This window comes from Lithobates pipiens, unplaced genomic scaffold (assembly GCF_037356315.1).
Source record: "Lithobates pipiens isolate NorthernLeopardFrog02 unplaced genomic scaffold, aLitPip1_a1.2 Scaffold_3, whole genome shotgun sequence".
NCBI lineage: Eukaryota > Metazoa > Chordata > Amphibia > Anura > Ranidae > Lithobates > Lithobates pipiens.
Window position 1 is genome coordinate 71,484,929 of NW_027507790.1, and position 20,320 is coordinate 71,505,248.

Sequence of the window (20,320 nt, forward strand, 5' to 3'; positions counted from 1 at the left end):
GGGGGACCATAAGAGACGCGCAGCGCGACTCGCACATGCGCAGTAGGGAACCGGGCAGTGAAGCTGTAATGCTTCACTTCCCGATTCCCTGACAGAGGATGGCGGCGGGGGCAGCAGCGAGACGAGCGATCGCTCATCACCTGCCGCCGACATCGCTGGACCCTGGGACAGGTAAGTGTGATTTTATTAAAAGTCAGCAGCTGCAATATTAGTAGCTGCTGGCTTTTAATATTTTTATTTTAGGTGCAGAACCGCTTTAACCTCCCTGGCGGTATGATTATTTCTGATTTTAGGTGCTGACAGCGGTACAATTATGTTGCATGGAAATTTGGCATTTTATATTGTAGGCCTTCAATTCTTAGGAATAACTCACTTAAATCTGTTCAAACCAGAGTCTAGTAGACATCCCGGGTATGATAAAGTTATTAATATAATAAATAACTATACATAATTATAACAAATAATAATAAAAAATATTCAATAATGCAATCAAATCCAAAAACACAGAAATTTGCTCAGTTGCAGAATTGTTGCTGTCATTAGATTTAGTGTTTGATGACGAATTTCCCCACAAATCGCTATCGCTCAATTCTGCAAGGGATTCTAATTTATTATCAGTTTTCTAGCTGGTCTAAAATCACTTTTGACATAAAGGGACACTTTTTGGTTGCTATGGACAATCTACAAATTCCAGGCAGAAAAAAACAGTATTTATAATATAAAAGTGCATGCAGGGCACTGCACAGACCACTAGGGACAAATGGGGTGTGTAATTTTTATACAGTACTGTAATCTGTAAGATTACAGTATACTGTATGTGTTTTTACTTGAATTTGGCGCCGATCTCTGCTCCCGTGCGTCGTAACATCACAGGGAACGGAGCTCAGCGGCACTCAGGCACTGTGTGAATCAAGCGGAGGAGCTCGCACACACAGCGGGGAGGATATTACAGGATCCAGGGGACAATGTAAGTAACTCTCCCTGTATCCTGCAATGCAATTCCGAGTCTGGCTTGGGGTTCCGCTCGTGGTACTGAAATTCCACCCCGAGCCAGACTCGGGAATACCACCAGGGAGGTTAAATTATCTTTGCTAAGGCACTAGGTGTGCACGCCTTCCATTTCTGTTTTTCTTGTAGTTCCTTTTGAATTACCCAATCTGAGGAAGGAAGCATCCACCCAGTTTTGGATACCATATATATCTTTCACACCACCATTTTATCTGACATCTGTTACTCCACACCTTGGAAGACCTATTAGCGCTGGAAGTGACTGTGTTTTTTTGTATCTCTACTGTATCTTGGCTTCCACCAGGTTCTGAAGACTTCTGTGTACAACAGAATGATTGAACGGGGAGACTGCAAACTAGTATGTCTTATCCTGAGTTTGCAGCTTGTGCTGTGGTAATGTAACATTGTTATTCTGCCAAGATATGAAAGGCAAAAAAACATCTCCATTTTAAATCACAGAATAAGTAATATATATTTGTGGGTCATTGTACTTTATAGTTAAAGTGCCTGATCAGCTTTAGCTCTTCAGAAATGTTTAATTTATCCCTGAAAACATTCTCAAATACATGGCTTAAAGATGCATTGACATTGTAGCACCAGTAGGCCAAAACCTTTGACTCAGATTAGCTGTCATGTCTTTCTTGAGTTTAAATACTCTACCATTTAGTGCATAAGCATTTATTGAGATGCCTTCTCTGGTAGGCATCATTCATTTCTGTGGACATTCTGTAGGCCATTGTTTATTAAAACATGTGTAATGTACAGAAACCCATTGCAATAATCTGCCATTGTTCTTATTACCCTAAACTGAGCTGGAATTTCATTGGTTACTATAGGTTTACATGGCATCACTACCTCACCTATTACATGTATGAATTAACTCAGTATATTCACATTAACAGCATCCACTAAAAAAAAAAAAAAACGAATAATATTCTAGTACCATCAGGTCATTGTGCATTGCTGGTAGGTCAGATGATCATACAGTCAAATATGGTATTAGCCTGAAAATTGTTCAAATGCTGCTTTGTTCAATTAAAAAAGAAAACCAGAGCAGCCAATCAGATTTTACACATAAATGTCCATTCAATTAATGCATTTGTATTGGTTGCTATCAATTACAAGGTCACACTGTATTATGCTTTTTGCTTTATGCAAGAAAATTCTGTATTAACTGACTCCACTGGGATTAATGCTTTATGGGGGAAGACATGGATAGATACGAGCAGTATATATGGACCATCATAAATAACCTTCTATGCAGGCCCTTGCAAGAATTTGAATAACACAAAAAAACTTTTACTGACATAGTCTCCCTCCCCCATTTATTATACATATTTACAGAAATGGGGCAAGGAATGCTTTCTGGGTTTGTGAAAATATTGTTTTACATATTGTCCTTTAGTTACATTTCTTAGAAATATAAAATTGTTTTTTTCACAGTTTTTGTTAATTTTTTTTATAAACGGTTTTTGGTACCTCCACTGTATGCATGATTTTTTTTTTTTTACTTTATAATCTTGTGAATTTTATAAGAACATTCATTTGCTGACTCATTCCCTTCCAGTCTATACATCCATCTGATTTTCATTAACTTAATATTTGCTCTGTCTTAGAAAACTATGCACATTTTGGCATCTATGTGTTAGAGAACACATGGGGTTGGAGAACCCAGTGGTCCTTCATAATCACAATAAATCATAAAAAAACTTGAAGGCATTGATATTTGCAGAACATCATGTCAACTGGCTATTTATATTTTATCTTTAAACTTCTGCATATAGTTTCTGAGGTCCTTGGATTCTCCCAAGTCCATATCTTGGCACACCCATTTAATATCATCTTCGTTAGCTGTCAATAATGACTTGACTGTGGGACAACTGTCATCAGCAGGGATTGTGGTGAAGGTAGTAAATTTTACTCGCTTTCTCTTTGAAGTTGGGGAATGTAAGGGATCATTTTTCTTGTTTTTCACAGTTTTTTCTGTTTCTTCTCCTGATCGATGTGAGTGGCTCTGCACATTCTTTTGTGTATTACCATTGAAAAGATGATGACTCTCTTCTAAGGTAATCCCTCGGTCTATGATGGTGGTGTGCTCATCTTGCTGTGGGGATATATCTGGTGTGCTTTCTAGTAACTCCGTTTCATTACCGAGCCATACCCAGTCATGAGAATGAGTCAGGTTTGCTTGTCCTTCCACTGGCATTTGCTTGTGACGATATTTCAGGGCAAATGTGGCACAGTTAATTAGGAACACTAGGATGGCAAGGCAGAAAACCCCAAGTAATGCATACATTCCAATCTCTAGATCACTCAAGCCTCTGTGTGCTTGCATGAGGTCATTGTCTTCTGCCTCTCCATTGCTTTTCGGTAAGTCTACTTGGGCAGGAAAATTGGTAAAATCTATTGGGATGTTTTGCAGAGGACTATCTTCAGAAAATCTGTTCCCATACATCCTATTGTTTAACACTGATCTAGCAGTAGTACTTCCTTTTCGTATGGCACTTTTATCACGTTCTAGAACAGAGCCATCATACCTCCCATCGCTACCATAACGGTCTTGGTCTGTAGTTTTTTGTCTGCGGTCACTGGTGTGATTTTCAATATCTTCCTCATCGTACTCAGTCCCACCAGGAGAAATTGCATCATTTTGCCCAAACTTGACCTTGATATATCCATTTCCTACCGCAAGAACACTTTTTCTCTTAGATTTTTGGCAAGATTCAGAAATCATGAAGTCAACCTTTACCAGAGCCCCTTGTCCTTCCCCTTCTGCTATCACTATGGGCAATTTAATTAAACTACTTTGTTGAGTGGAAACAATGGATTCATCAAGGGATGTTGCAAATATGGAAAAGTCTTTGGAATCGTAGATATCAAGAGGTGTTACAACTCCATCACTAAACTGTATCCAAACGCTGACCACTGCTTCCTAAAAGAGAAAGAATACATATCCTAAGCAAATATATGAAAAAGAAACACAAAAAACAATTGATAACATTTAACTGTGTCTCACATTTATGAAATTACTAAATATGTGTAGGTATTCCTGCAATCAGTCAGCTCTAGACGTGAGCTTTACCCATGTGTTTTCCTTTAGTTGATCTAAGGTAACTTTAAATTTAACCCTACCAAAAATACTAACACCCACAGGTAGAGCAGTACAACTATAAATGTTCATAATCCTGTAAAAGAAAGTCTTATATTGCCTTTGCATGGATTTAAAATATGTCAACACCAAGGTGTGCCAGGGTCTTCCACACCTCTACGTCTGGGGAAAGTAATGGTACATTGGAATAGAGGGCATAGATAAAAAAAAAGTCTATGGACTCTTGGCAAGTGTACAAATTTGTAATTACAGGACTCTGTGGGGCTTATTTACTAAAGCTGGAGAGTGCAAAATCAGGCTCACTTCTGCATAGAAACCAATCAGCTTGCAGGTTTTATTGTCAAAACTTAAATAGTAAGTAAACCCCCCTATCACTTTCAGCCAAGGCAACTGCCATATTTGCCTCTGTTTAATCTGCAACTGCCATGACGCTGCACATGTGATCAGTCATACCAACAGCCATTGGATTGTTTGACAGTTTGGTTGATATTACAACCAATGGGAGTGTTACATTTCCAGCACGTGCTGTAACTGAAACTGTTTTATGGATGGGTTTATTTTCCGGTTTAATTTAACAAGGTTAGAAGCTGATCAATTTCTGTGCAGACATGAGCCTGGATTTGCACTCTCCAACTTTATTAAATAAACCCCTGTGTGTCATAGATAAGCATCTATCCTCACATTTTCACACATAAAAAGGTGAACTAACTCATAACACCTACCCCACATCCTTGGTCCCCACTTCACTTACATTCTTGGATTATTATGTTTCACTGGCCACACTAGCTGATTTCAGCAGTCCGGGCATTTGAAACAGCACCCATTTTTTTTTTTTGGGATGACATCTTGGAACGATGGAAGCTCAGAGAGATTCTCCATGGTCATGTGGCAGTGCCAACCTATGTTCACTCACTGTTGGGAGAATTATGTTACTACATAGCCTTTGGGCTGTTTACTGCATTTTTCAAATACCCAGACAGCTACACCAGAAGCCACGGGTGGCAGAAGATAATCTTCCAAAGAGGTAAGTGCCTCAGGGACCAGAGATGTCAGAGGGTGTTGTGAGTTAGTTCTACTTTTCATGTTTTGTATAAGGGTAAACCATTATATTAATTAGGGAACAATTATGTGAACAGGTGAAGGCTGAATCAGTATAGGGGCTGAGACTCTTCACTTGAGTGATACTTCATTTGATATAGATATAAAAAAGTAGCATTCACTAGCATCCTTTAAGCTGCTCTTTTTTTTTTTTTTTTTACCTTGCAACCTTAAAATACAGCACATATAAATCATGTTCTATCGACAGCTGTACCTTATGAATTCTCCTGCTTATAGGAATCTCCAATGCAAATTGTATTTTGATGAATTTAAATTTTCTGCTGCCATGTAAAAGTGATCTAATGATTTTTGGTAAAATTGACTGTGCAATTCATCAGCCAATTCAAGCTCGCAAAACGAGTCAATAGTGAATACTGAAAAATATTGAAAAATCCATACAAAATGCACACATTATCTTTTAGATAATACATTCTGGTATAAATTAATAACTGTTCATTTGGGTATGTAAAGCCTGATTAAAAATGATATAAATACATTTAGGATTTAGTAAAATAGTAGGTACTTAAAGTCTTAAAGTCCATTGGTTTGTTTACTAAAGCAGCTTTAACTTCCCTAAATCAGCCTGTCCTCTACAATTTGTCTGCAAATTAGGCCCAGCACACTCAGTTTGAGAGTAGACGTCTGTCTACAGTGGTCCAAAACACACTACCCGTTGAGACAGAGCTAAACAATCGGCATTATGCTTATTCTCTGTGCTGCTTGGAGAGCTGTAGCTCTCACTCATCAGGGGGTCAGTCCTCACCTACTTGACTTTTGGGGGACAGGCTAATTTAGGAGAGCTGGAGATGAGTCCGCAAACAAACCAACAGTAGAACTTTAAGCACTTACCATATATTTTAATGAGATTTCAATTGGGTTAAAAGTGTCTGTAGGGGGTATATTTACTTTCAGTTTTTAGCTTTGGATCAGTTGGAAATGGGTTAAATCTTCTGTCAAGTTTGTGTTACTGTCTGTGTCTCTGCAGGGGTGATCCACCCCTTTATTTGTCTAGGTGACTACTTTTACCATGATGGAATGTGAGGAAAAAATAAACATTTTAGAGCTGTCACCAGACCAGTGAGCGTAAGTCAATGGCAACACATTTTATGGTGACAAGGATGCGCTTTCCCTTCAGTTTGGTGGGATTTTTTCTTATTTATTGTCGTGTCTTCTGCACAGGAAGTAAATGCTAATTTCTTTAAAAAAACAGCCCAACAGAGGTTTTAATTCTTTCCTACTCCCTAGCCAAAAATAGAAAAATAATTTTGGTTATACATACACTTCAAATATGTTGTCAGAATAAGCAATGAAATAACTAGGTAGCTTGTCTACTATGTGTGATGCACACAAAGAATAAAAACAAATAGTAATGTGAGGTTAATAGTTGGAGTCATAAGTATCAAAAAATGTAATAACATGATACATATTCTTATTTTAGTGGAGTTGAGGGAACTGATTTTCAGGTTTTTACATGGAGATTCACTTAAGCAATATGATACCCTATCTTGGGCATACACAGTTTCCAGGGTCACAAAGAGACATTTTGTAAAGCTGTGAATGTGACATTCACCAAAAATAATCACTGTAGGACAGGGAAATCAATAGTTGTCATTTAAAAAAGTATACCAGGAAGATTCACCTGCTGTGAATATTTTATGAAAATCACATTCACAGCAAAGTCACAATGTTTGATAATAATCACATACCCCAATCTGTTGAATGCAGTTACAATTCTGCTCACAGGCTTTAACTACAGTAAGAGCACTTCTAATTATCATTTATCATCATGTTTAATACATTGATTTTCAGTGTTTCACTACAATAGCTGTCACTATTTATTATCACATTGTTTTCTTTCATTTACCAGAGGACTCTATAAAGCACTAGTGAATGAAGAAGTCAAAGCCATCAATGTGGATTTTTGGAAAAAAATTCTAGCATAGTAAAATAAAATAATGTTTTTGGTTGAACTTGAAGCACATGTGACTATTTGAATCCATGTGCCTATGTAACTTTGATTTTCGAACAAAGCTGATGGAAAATAAAAAAATAGTTACAAACATTATTAGTAAATTCCCCACCAAATAAAGTTGATAAAGTGTTGTGACAATTCACCAAGTTTCACCAAGTTTCAGAGCTCTATGACCCGAGTACCTCCACAGCAAATTGCAAAGTCGCAGATTTTTCTTTAAGCTAATCTGTTTTTGTGGTTCACTTTTTTTAATTCCAGCTTTACTGAAATCATTGAGTTTGTTTGCTCCAAAAAATTTAATTGGTAATGAAACCTTACTAGTTCAACATGATTCTGTTAAACTATTTTTGTTCCTCTGGAAAGCTTTACATTTTGCTTCAATCAAGTTTATTCCTTGAAAATGCCTTAAATTTATAAATCAAGACCAGTTCTTAAATATTATGTCCTAATGTTCAATATAGTCCGCAAAGTTTTATATGCTCTTACCAGACAAAATGACCCTTCACACATAGGGGTTTATTTACTAAAGGCAAAATTTGCTGTGCTACAAGTATACTACGCGTGTAGTACAAGTGCACTTGGAAGTGTAGTTGCTGTAGATCTGAGTGGACCATGCAAGGAAAATAAAAAACATGCATTTTTGCTTGCAGGTGATTGGATCATAGAAATCAGCAGAGCTTCTCCTCATTTAAAATCTCTCCCTCAGATCTACAGTGACTGCAATTCCAAGTGCACTTATAGTGCACAGTGGATTTTCCTTTAGTACATCAACCCCATAGATTCTTGGCAAGTATGCACAAATTTGTAATTACAGGACTCTTGCTGGTGAGTGCAAAATCGGGCTCACTTCTGCATAGAAACCAGTAAGCTTCCAGTTTTTATTGTCAGAAGAAAGCTTGATGAGAACAACCATCTGCATGTGTCTTGTCTTTACTTTATCAACTTCCACTTCTCCTCAGATTATTGTTGCATTCAAAAAGGCAAGATAAACCAAAGGCAAAAATAAAAACAGCAAAAAATATAATATAAATCACAAACCAACACTTAATTATTGTGCTCACATTTAATAATTTGATTTGCTTTTTAAATCACCCAATGCTACTGGTGCAGATCTTGTATAATCTACCTTAACAAACAAAAAAAAAAGTCCCTTGGGCATGTATTATTTATTCCCAAGCATTTTCTTCCCATCAGGTGCTCCTACTGATAAAATCCCATAGTACAAAATTCATTAATAGTATAATATCATGTAAAAATCATGATATTAAACAAAATTAGCTCACATTTATATGTGCAATAAGGTCCCAAACTATTCACTTTCCATGTGAAGAAACGTGTATTCTTGCATCCACTCCCCAATAGATAGTGCACCTTACAGATCATGTGGCCACTGTATAAAGGGCTATATCTGCACTTTCAAATCCAAAATAACCCACCATGTTTCTCCATAGATGCCCCCAGACAATATAAGTGCTAATACCATGTCAAAATAATTTAATAAGGACCAAAGTGTAGCATTTAATCAGTTGAAAGACTTTAGTCCACATCAATATGCTTACATATACAGGAGACTATACACAGCCCACATGCAAGATGGCTGAAAGGGTTACGTTCGGTTCCGGTAGTGCTTCTGATGATGCTTCTGATGTCACTCCTGATGCGCTTTGTTCAATGATGTGGAATAAATGCTTTTATCTGCTTAAATACTACCCTATGACTCTGGTACATTCTTTTTACATGGTATTACCACTTATATTGTCTGAGAGCATCTGTGGAGAAAAATGGTGGATTATTTTGGATTTGAAAGCGCAGCTATGGCCCTTTATACAGTGAACACATGGTTTGGCAAGGTGCACTATAAGGGAGCGGATGCATGAATACACATTTCTTCACATGGAAAGTGGATGGTTTGGCACCTTATTGCACATAGAAATGCGAGCACATTTTGTGGGGGAATAATATTGATGTTTATAAATTGTATTATACCATTATTGAATTTTGGTACTACAACAGGATTTTATCAGTATGAGCGCCTAGTGGAAAGAAAACACTTGTGAATCTATGATATATGCCAGAGGAAACTTTATGTTTGGTAAGGTAGATTGTGTAAGGCCGCGTACACACGGGCGGACTGTTCGCCCAACTTTGTCCGCTGAACAGTGTTTGGGCGGACAGTCCGCTCGTGTGTGGGCTTTCAGCGGACAGTTTCAGCGGACAGTTTGACGGACAAGGTTTTTCGGAATTTCCGAAAAACTGTCCGCTGAAACCTTGTTTCAGCGAACAGTCCGCTCGTGTGTAGGCTTGTTCATCAAACAAAGTTGCGCGCATGCTCAGAAAGGATTTTCACGCCGAAAGTTATAATGCAGTGTATAGGACGTCGTATTTTTCGTCCCGTCGTACGTGCCGTTCACGTCATCGCGCACGGTTTCAGCAAACTGTTCGTCCGTCGTGTGTGGCCATGTCCGTCCATGCTAAGTTTGAGCGGACTGTTAGCCGAAACTGTTTGACGGACAAAGTTGGGCGAACAGTCCCCGCGTGTGTACGCGGCCTAAGGGAATAGTTTCTGTATTGATAGCACTGGGTGATTTAAAAAGTGCACACAGAATTATTAAATGTGAGGATAATAATTAAGTGCTGCTTTGTAATTTTTTTGGTACATACTGTACTATATTTTTTTGTTGTTTTTGTTTTGCTTTTGGTTTATCTTGCCTTTTTTGATGCAGAAATAACCTGAGGAGAAGTGGAGGTTGATGAAGTAAAAGACACATGTAGATAGTTGTTCTCATCAGGCTTTATTCTGACTTATGTATGAAGGGTTATTTTATCTGATGAGAGCATACGAAATCTTGTGGACTATATTGAACATTAGGATGTATTATTTAATCTTTGAGCTTGATTTATATGTTCATCTGCCAAGGGGGGCATTGTGAATAAAATAAAGAAATGGTTGCACTCTGAATTTCCAAAAAACTTGCTTGATGGGTGTCATATCGGTTGGTGAGTAGGATGTTTGCTAATGAATCGGTGGAAAACAATACCTTATTCTTCACAGAATACAGAAATTACTTCACTCTCACTTGGTGTAAGATTTTTGGTGGTGGTTTATGGACTTTTTTATATTACTCACACAATGTTATGTAGTTTATGAGCATGGTATGTAAATTCAATCCAATTAATTTCTATTTCTTTTTCACATTTAGGCCTTTGGTCTCACTACAGGCTGCTCTTTGTATTTAATTTGTATTAAATTTGTAGTTATATTTAATTTGTATGTATTATTATTTTTATTGGTCTAGGGTGCGCGACTAAAGAGGTTTTTCAACCTTATTTTCACAGAAAATTAGAAATGTTTTGTTTCATTCAGCAATGTATACTAAATGGGGCAGAATACTGCTTTTTAAAATATTTGTTCCAAAAACAGGACTACCATTAACTACAAGTTTTACCTCAAAGGTATTGAATTTAGGATGGCAATATTTAGTCACCATAAGCGTGACCTTCATGTAAAGAATAAGAAAAATATAAAGGCTTAAAAATAAAAAAAATAAAGCATTCATATTCATATACTATAAACATGGGTGTTAACCACATACAGTTACCAGTCTACAGTAAAGTGGCTCTTTAAAGTGCAGGTTCAGCCTTGCAACTCCAGAATCCTCCTGGGACCTGGGACCTGTGACATGCCCCAGGAGGTTGTGGGCAGGGAAGGAAGTGGGATTGCCTAGGCAATATAGGTACCCGCTGACAAAAATGGAAGAGGAGGGGGAGGATAATCATAACTTCCCTTTTTAGATGAATTTCTGCTTGGATGTCCCTTGTAGCCTATATTTTAAGGTTTGTGATCTTAAGGTTAATGATCTATGCTCTGCAACTGACAAATTTCCTTGATAATTTTGTCTGAGTAATGCATTTATCCTTATGAAGCCCTTCAGCCAGAATTTTTATGATATAATGAACTGAAATCAGGCTTCCCCACCAGTCCATACCTGGCCCAAATTACATTCATATCAACAGAAGACCTGTCAATAGGTTGACAATCTGTGTACTGGATTTTCATTGCACTGTGGAGATTTTAAACAAGGTTGCACAGTGTCTTATTGGTTACCACTACTGTCTGAGTTTAAATCCGGATGGCGTTTGCACTTTAAATCCTGGCCAGGACACTGTTTGCATCGTGTTTGCACATCCCCTGTGTTTTTATTGGCTTCCTCCCAGTTCTTAAGTCTCCTCACACACTCCAAAGACATGTTAGTAAGTTATTCGGCTCTTGTATAAATTGTCCCAAGTATGTATGTGAGATAGGGATGATGGAAGTCATTGAAGCGTTACCCCATTCACTAAGCTAAGGGAAAATTCCATTGTAAAGTAAAAAAATACTTTGCAAAGTAAACAACCTAATCGCCATTAGTAAATCAACCCCTCTGTGTTTTAGTTGACTTTTAAATGACCGAAAGCAGTAAAATATGCTGTTCTGAGGATGCTATTAAGTAAATGATGGTAGTAAAGAGCAAGCTAATCTCCAAATCTGATGATATTTTTTATTCCCCTAATTACATTTCATGAGTTATGATTGCCTAGATTTCCACCCTGTGTGATACTCCGCAGATCACACAGGTCAGAATGCAGATAGATGAATACAAAAATATGCAAATCACAGGTTCTGCTATATTCAGGCATCAATGAAAAAAGACAGAATTCAACTTTAGATTTTACATTTCAGAAGGAAGTAGCAAGCTCATTCTTGAATTCGTTTTGTGGTTGTGGAGAAAAAGTCAATGTCTGATCACTGTGTTAGGAAAAACCTCCGCTTCAATGTAACATTTTGTATTGACTTGACAAGCAGTAAGCAGGTGCTTAATAAAGGTAACTGCCAGAAATGAAGGCCGGCAATGCTATTTCCAATCAGGTAAAATGAGATGTAGCTGTTTAGTAATTAACAAACACAACTATCTGTCAGTCCTGCCACTAAGTGATCGGGATGAGGGCAGGCATCTCTTTCATTCCCCTTCAGATAAGCAGCTTCCAATCCATCTTGATCTGTTGATAGTAATTGGAGAACCTTGTCAGAAATAGGACTGGATTTATTGATGTGGTTCATAGGATTTGCAGAAACAGCTTTCTGAAGGACACTACACTAAATCATGGCAACTTTTTTCTTTTAGTTTAAGGCTTTTCTATTGGGAATACGAGACACTTCATGTGATTCCCAAGACATTTTTGTTATGGAAATTGTAAACATGTATACTTACAGTTAATTTATATATTGAATCATCTGTGCTTGTGACATTTGAACAAAAAAAAAAAGACATTAAAGTTATCAGTTACATTCTTCTAAGAGATGGTGCTTAGAAATGCTTATGGGCAGTAATGTAAGAAAAGTATGCTAAAGGTAAAAGTTTTCTTCTTCATGAAACCAAACAGTTAGTGTCACTTTTTGCAAAACAAATTAATTAACCCCTTAGCGCTTGCCCCTCCTGGCCCTTTAAGAGGTTTCTGGTGCTGGGAGGCAGGGTTTATGATCATGTGACTGCTGTGATTGGCTGTCACAACGGTCACATGATCAGAAAGCTCCCAATCTAAAGTAGAGATTGGAAGCTTTCCATTAGCTGCCGGTAACTGTGGCGGGACTGAGCAGGGTGTGCACTCTCAGCATAGCTCTGTTTATATTCTGGTAGGCATATGTACGGCCGCATGGCATTAAGGCCCATCCCTCCAGAGGCCGCATATATGCATACCGCCAGCATGAAGGAGTTAAGCTGTTTGATTGCAATGAGCAATACAAAAAAATGCCTTAAAGTTACTCTGTTGCTGCCTAAATGAAAGGAAAAATTCTGCATGAGACAGAAGGCTTTTAAAGCTTATCTGTCCTGCCACCTATGCCTCTTATCTTCACTATCTTTAAAGCTTATTTCCATGCCATGCCCACGCTGATGCTCTGTCCTGTAGTGGCTTAGTAGTTAGCAGATAGCACTGAAAAGTGCAGAGAATTGCAGAGGAGGACCTAGCATCTGACAGATTCTTCAGCAGCAGCATATTTTAAAGACAGCAAAGGCTGATGGTGTGGGTGACAGTATTCAAAGTGGAACTAAAGTTCTGCTGAAAGAAACAGTGGGATTGATTTAATAAAACTGGCAAGAAAAAAAAATTGAGTGCAGCTCTGCATAGAAACCAATCAACTTCCAGATTTTTTTTGTCAAAGCTAAATTGAACAAGCTGACGTTAAAAGCTAATTGGCTACCATGCTCAGCTGCACCAGATTTTGCACTTTCCAGTTTTAGCAAATCAACCAGTGAGCAGGCAGACATTTATTGCATGCTCACTTTACAATGCCATACTGGTCTCTTGCACATGTGTCATCCTGTGCCAACCAATGACGGGCAGTTAAGAAGTTAAGAAATACAGTGTCAGCCTTTCTACTGAACATTTGATGCCTCCCCTCATTCTACACTTTCTCCTGTCAGCTTTCCTTCTGAATACATGCATGCAGCACACCTGACTGGCTGCCTGCAACTCCCCTTTCCTTTCCCACGTTTTAGTACTGCTGTAGAGGGGATTGCAACAGGCTGATACCAAGTCAAATTCAGGTAGTTAAACTAGTTTCAAAATGATTTACTACTTTAATAATGAATACAGAGCTGCATTGCTTTGTGTCTTTTACATTTGCCTGGAGTTCAGCTTTTACTTAAGTTTTGTTTGGACGAACACTTTATATTGGTAATATCAATGTGAAGGCTTTACCACAATCTTAACAATAAGATCGAATTTCCTTTAACCTTCTTTGCCTTATCAGTGGCCATGACATTCCAGAATCGTGACGCTACCTGTCTAGGAGTGTGCAGCAGTTCCTGGGCCACGGAGGTGGCTACAACAGCCTTGTTATTTGCTGTGCTGGGCTGAAGGTAGAGTGACAGTCCGGAGACAAGTTGCACTCCGATGTCTGTTATTGTCACTTTGTCATCCAGCACTGTCACTGTCTTTTCTGCTAGGATGGAATCGGAGAGAGGGGACATCACCTACAATGCACAAAGAGACTGATTTAATAACAAGCAGCATTATCCATTATTTATAGATTCCTTCCCACTGAGCTAAAATAAACAGAAATCAGTATTTTCTTTGGCACTGTGTTATTATACAGTAATGAAAAAATAGCAAATAATTTACATATAGCTCCATTTTCTCTATTTTCAAGAAAGTTCAGAAAATATTTACTGCAGACATTTTCAAGTGATATGAATTTCTAATCAACAGAATCTTAAAATTCTAGCCTTAGATGAAAAAAAATAATGATACATTACTTGGTGCTGTTTGTCTAATTTCCTGAAGTGGCAGTTATTTTACTTTAGGTTGTTTTCTCACCTAATGACCTCTATAGGATATACAGTGGGGCTAAAAAGTATTTAGTCAGCCACCAATTGTGAAAGTTCTCCCACTTAAAAAGATGAGAGAGGCCTGTATTTGTCATCATAGGAATACCTCAACTATGAGAGACAAAATGTGGAAACAAATCCAGACAATCACATTGTATGATGTTTGAAAGAATGTATTTGCAAATTATGGTGTAAAATAAGTATTTGGTCACCTACAAACAAGCAAGAGTGCTGGCTCTCACAGACCTGTAACTTTTTCTTTAAGAGGCTCCTCTGTCCTCCACTCATTACCTGTATTAATGGCACCTGTTTGAACTTGTTATCAGTATAAAAGACACCGGTCCACAACCTCAAACAGTCACACTCCAAACTCCACTATGGTGAAGACCAAAGAGCTGCTGAAGGACAACAGAAACAAAATTGTAGACCTGCACCAAGCTGGGAAGACTGAATCTGCAATAAGCAAGCAGCTTGGTGTGAAGAAATCAACAGTGGGAGCAATAATTAGAAAATAGAAGACATACAAGACCACTGATAATCTCCCTCGATCTGGGGCTCCATGCAAGATCCCATCCTGTGGGGCCAAAATTATCACAAGAACAGTGAGCAAAAATCCCAGAACCACACAGGGGGACCTTGTTAATGACCTGCAGAGAGCTGGGACCAATGTAACAAAGGCTACCATCAGTAACACACTACACCACCAGGGACTCAGATCCTGCAGTGCCAGACGTGTCCCCCTGCTTAAGCCAGTACATGTCTAGGCCCATCTGAGGTTTGCTAGAGAGCATTTGGATGATCCAGAAGAGGATTGGGAGAATGTCATATGGTCAGATGAAACCAAAGTAGAACTGTTTGGTAGAAACACAACTCATGTTTGGAGGAGAGAGAATGCTGAGTTGCAACCAAAGAACACCATACCTACTGTGAAGCATGGGGGTGGCAACATCATGCTTTGGAACAGTTTCTCTGCAAAGGGAACAGGATGACTGATCCATGTACATGAAAGAATGAATGGGGCCATGTATTGTGAGATTTTGACTGTAAACCTCCTCCCATCAGCAAAGGCATTGAAATGTGGCTGTGTCTTTCAGCATGACAATGATCACAAACACACCATCCAGGCAATGAAGAAATGGCTTCGTAAAAAGCATTTCAAGGTCCTGGAGTGGCCTAGCCAGTGTCCAGATTTCAACCACATAGAAAACCTTTGGAGGGAGTTGAAAGTCCATGTTGCCCAGCGACAGCCCCAAAACATCACTGCTCTAGAGGATATCTGCATGGAGGACATGGAGGCCAACATACCAGCAACAGTGTGTGACAACCTTGTGAAGACTTACAGAAAACGTTTGACCTCTGCCATTGCCAACAAAGGATATATAACAAAGTATTGAGATGAACTTTTGATATTGACCAAATACTTATTTTCCACCATAATTTGCAAATAAATTCTTTCAAAAATCAAACAATGTGATTATCTGGATTTGTTTCCACATTTTGTCTCTCATAGTTGAGGTATACCTATGATGACAATTACAGACCTCTCTCATCTTTTTAAGTGGGTGAACTTGCACAATTGGTGGCTGACTAAATACTTTTTTGCCCCACTGTAGGAGCAGTATCTATAACATAGGTGTTGCATCTGGATATTTTATTTACTTGCTGACTAGCTTTCCTCCACTTTTTTAGATGGCAATGAATTGTTATTTATGATATTAAATAGTGATACATTAGTTATCTTAAGCTAGTGTTGTTTTCCTCTTTAAAAGCAGTGTTCCTAAATTTAATAAAGTTGGCTGTATCTTGGCAGATTAGACAGGCCTTATAACCTGTTTCCGTGGCTTAAACTGCTGGAGATGTATACAGTGATACAAGCTACCGAAAGGATTTTCTTCTAGTTAGATTGATTACTAATGTCTGTCCGAGCTTTTCTCTAATTAACTTTGCCTTATGCGCACATGTGCATTCACTTTTTATTTTTATTTTTTGTAGTCCAATAATTCCTTTATTGCTTAAATGCTGTACAAGAAGCTCCATTATTCTAAATTTATGGTGTGCTTCTTAATAAAATCACCTCACATACCTGTATTGTTGTCATTCCAACCTCTCGCCCAATAAGCAATCTTCCATCTTGTAGTTTTGCAATATGAGGCTCCTCTAGTTTTATGAAATCTGTCACCAGATCTGTCACATCAAACTGCCAATCAGAACTCAACAGATAAACAAGCTGCCCAAGAGGGCCAGGGTCTTCAGCTACAAACTGAGTAAGTACCCGAACCATTGCATGTTGGTACTGAAGTGAACAACCTCTTCCCCTGCGCTCATCTTCATCGTCATCATCGCTGTCTCTTGTAGGCCTGCAGAATTACATTTTAATGATTACAATTATGCATTGCTGTATTGACCAACAAACAGAAAAATATATGCTCATGTATATAGGAAGATTCCCATTTAGATTTGGCACATGTACAATATCTGTCTTCAAATACATCTAAATAATGACATAAATACTGTACACTCATTCTTTAGATCATGTATTCTGCATGGTATATATTGCTTTGATCCTCTATTGGATGCTAATAAATTATTTATTAGTGTGTCCTGCATACAGTATTTAAGGGTTTAAGGGTGTAGACAGGCAAATGCACTATGCATTCAGGTGCATGCAGATTGCATTTGAGGTAAATTTGAGTAAATTCTGAGTTGCTTCTGATATTGTTTTGAGCTGCTATTGCATTCCATTTAAATATCTGTATAAACAGACGATAAGTCTACCAACACGTAAAGGTTAAAATATTGCAGAGAGATCTATAAAGAAAAAATGTAAATACTAGTATACTATTGTATTTTATAAGCACTAGTTGTTTTCACTACAGATTTATGGATGTAGTGGTTTTGTATTCAAATAAATGAGGGAAAATTGGGAATCATTATCAGGAAAAATATATTTTTTTTTAATATATTTTTTATTGTTCATTTTCATTAAACATTATGCAAAAAAAACTTTTTTTTTAATATATAGTCATTTAAATAGTCACCGCTACCAATTCTGTGTGTCCCCAGTAATGATTACGGTATATAACCAAGTGTGACATGAAATCTTTATGTTTACTGTGTACATGTGGTCTGATTGATATAAGATGCTCAAGAACAGAGGCAGACCCACCTCCTGTTGAAAATAATAGGTACTCTCCATCCTTTAATCTGGCTGAGTTCAGTGTCAGAGATATCTATCTGAAGAGGCAGTCGAGGAACCCAGATGGTAATCTGCAGAGGTGCACTCAGATATTGGTATGTGAAGTTCACCATCACTCCAACCTTGCCCTTCATTTCTTTCCCATTGACAAACACATAGTCACATCTTTCTGAAACCTGAACAACAAAGCAATATTCAGAAGGTTGGCAGTAATAAGTGTTGCTTTATTTAGTTATAGCCATGTATCTACTGTTTATACTGTATTTTATCAAAGATGTATAGAACATGTACATCAAACTTGGTATGGTGTAGATTGCACTATATGGTGTCTTATTTGATATAGTTTGAAGTGAGATGAAGCAAACCTATTCACTTTAAAGATAATATGAAGGCCCTTTCAACACAGGCCCAGAAAGTTTCTATGCAATGATCTTTTCCTAGATGATTGTTCTTTATACAGTATCACATTTGTAGCAAAACTGTGCATATATAAACACTTTACCTGTTGTTCTTCCATTATCTCATTAAAAGACCACAGTGAGCCATAGAATGACAACCACAGAAGGAAAGGAATTGCATTTGGTACGCACTCTCATTTTTGGATATTGGTTTGTTTGCAGATATGTCAACTTTAAAGTGGTAATAAACCCAAAAGCAAACATTTATTATATTGCAGCTTACCAATTCTTAGATGTGATGGCTGCATTAGATTCCTTTTTTAAGCTTTCTTTCTGATATTTTTTACCCGGTGATCCTGTCAGTAGGTCTGGGTTTTTTTTCCAACAGAACAAGTTGTCCTGCAGATGAAGCAGTTAAATGCTTGCATTGATCAACTATTATTTATTAATGCAAAACGTTTATCCCAAATAGTAAAAAAACTGTTTGATGTAACTGCTTAAAAAGTATTAGCTGGAGCTTGGCCTCAGGTTGTTAGTTTATCTATATCTGCTAGCACATCTAACACTCCCCTCCCCTGGACTGACAATGCAGCTATCCAAAGATGTCTCTGTTGCCCCTTCATTGAGAATGTAGGCACTCTAATACAGGAGGTGTTTATATAACAGATAAAGGAAAGCATCAAACTTTCCAATATCATTGCCGCCAACATCCCAAAACGTGTAAATAGAAAGATCCCCTAACAAGGAGATCACAGTACTCCCGGTAAAGCGGGACTTTTAAGGCAGACCAAAATATGAGTAAAAAATATATTACAAATTTATTCACATAAATGATACACAAAATCGTTTTACAAAACATTATAAAAATCCATACATATATCAATGCGTGGAATCATACATAGAAATATATAGTTTGCACAACATCAAAGGTTTCATATATGGTTTAATAATGTGAACTCCAAAACGCCTGACATGTTTCAGGAAAACATTCCCTTCTTCAGAGGCATATCTAAGGAGAACAAATAGCTGTAGTCATTTATTTGTAAATGAGCAAAACAACTGAGAATAAATCTCACAAAGATTTATGAGATTTATTCTCAGTTGTTTTGTTCATTTAAGACTGAAGAAGGGAATGTTTTCCTGAAACATGTCAGGCGTTTTGGAGTTCACATTATAAAACCATATATGAAACCTTTGATGTTGTGCAGACTATATATATTTATATGTATGATTTCATGCATTGATATATGTATGGATTTTTATACTGTTCTGTAAAACTATTTTGTGTATAATTTTTGTGAATAAATTTGTAATATATTTTTTACTCATATTTTGGTCTGCCTTAAAAGTCCCGCTGTACCGGGGCGTACTGTGATCTCCTTGTTAGGGGATCTTTCTATTTATCTAATACAGGAGGTGTGTTAGGCCGGCCATACACAGTTGGAATCTCGGCCAGTTCAGCAGCAACCAGCCAAGATTTGAACCCTTGAATGGGCAGGCTGAATGTGCCAAGTTCCCCCGCCCTTCCCTGCCCGGAGAAGACAATTGGCCGGCCAGAGGGATTCAAACATCAACACTGTCTGTGTTGATGGGAGAATCAAGTGGTTGCAGGAAAGAAATGCTCTCAACGTATGGCCGGCCTACTGGCCAGATCACCTGGTGAAAAAAAGGAGGAAAAAAACCTAAAAGAGAAACTTACTGCCGCCACCACATCAAATGATTGGTATGCTAAATTATAGTACATTATTGTTTTTGGGCTTAATACTACTTTAATATTTCCCCGATATTATTGGGTGTGGAACGGTATGGTGTGGTGCTTAAATTGTTCAGAAAAATGAGGCTGTGTTATAAAGGCTCTATCTTTTTGTCTACAGCAGGGATATTGAATTAAAAGTAGCGTCCTCTGCCCCTTCACATCACCCCCCACCACAGTAGTGTCATCTGCCCCCCTTCACATCACCCCCCTCCCCCACAGTAGTGTCCTCTTCCACCTTTACAGTTCTGCCCCACCCAAAAAGGTGTCCTCTTCCCCCTTCACAGCTTTGATCCCGACAGCATTGTCCTCTGCCCGCCCCACATCAAAGACCCCTGCAGCTCTTCCCTCACTTCACAGCACAGCGCCCTGCAGCTCTGCCCCCCACTTTGCACCCCCCTGCTGCTCTGTCCCCCACT

General features: G+C 38.1%; 1 protein-coding gene across 1 annotated transcript in view; it reads right to left on the bottom strand.

Annotated features, from left to right (window-relative positions):
* Positions 1-1,670: 1,670 nt before the first annotated feature.
* TMEM132C (transmembrane protein 132C) overlaps positions 1,671-20,320 on the bottom strand; it is a 774,065-nt gene continuing 755,415 nt past the window's right edge. Inside the window, exons 6-9 of the mRNA XM_077461819.1 lie at positions 17,721-17,926; positions 16,638-16,911; positions 14,009-14,200; positions 1,671-3,940 (exon numbers count right to left, since the gene is read on the bottom strand). Of these exons, the coding sequence (XP_077317945.1) occupies positions 2,762-3,940; positions 14,009-14,200; positions 16,638-16,911; positions 17,721-17,926 (1,851 nt within the window). The 3' untranslated portion in view covers positions 1,671-2,761. The remainder of the gene's footprint in view (positions 3,941-14,008; positions 14,201-16,637; positions 16,912-17,720; positions 17,927-20,320) is intronic.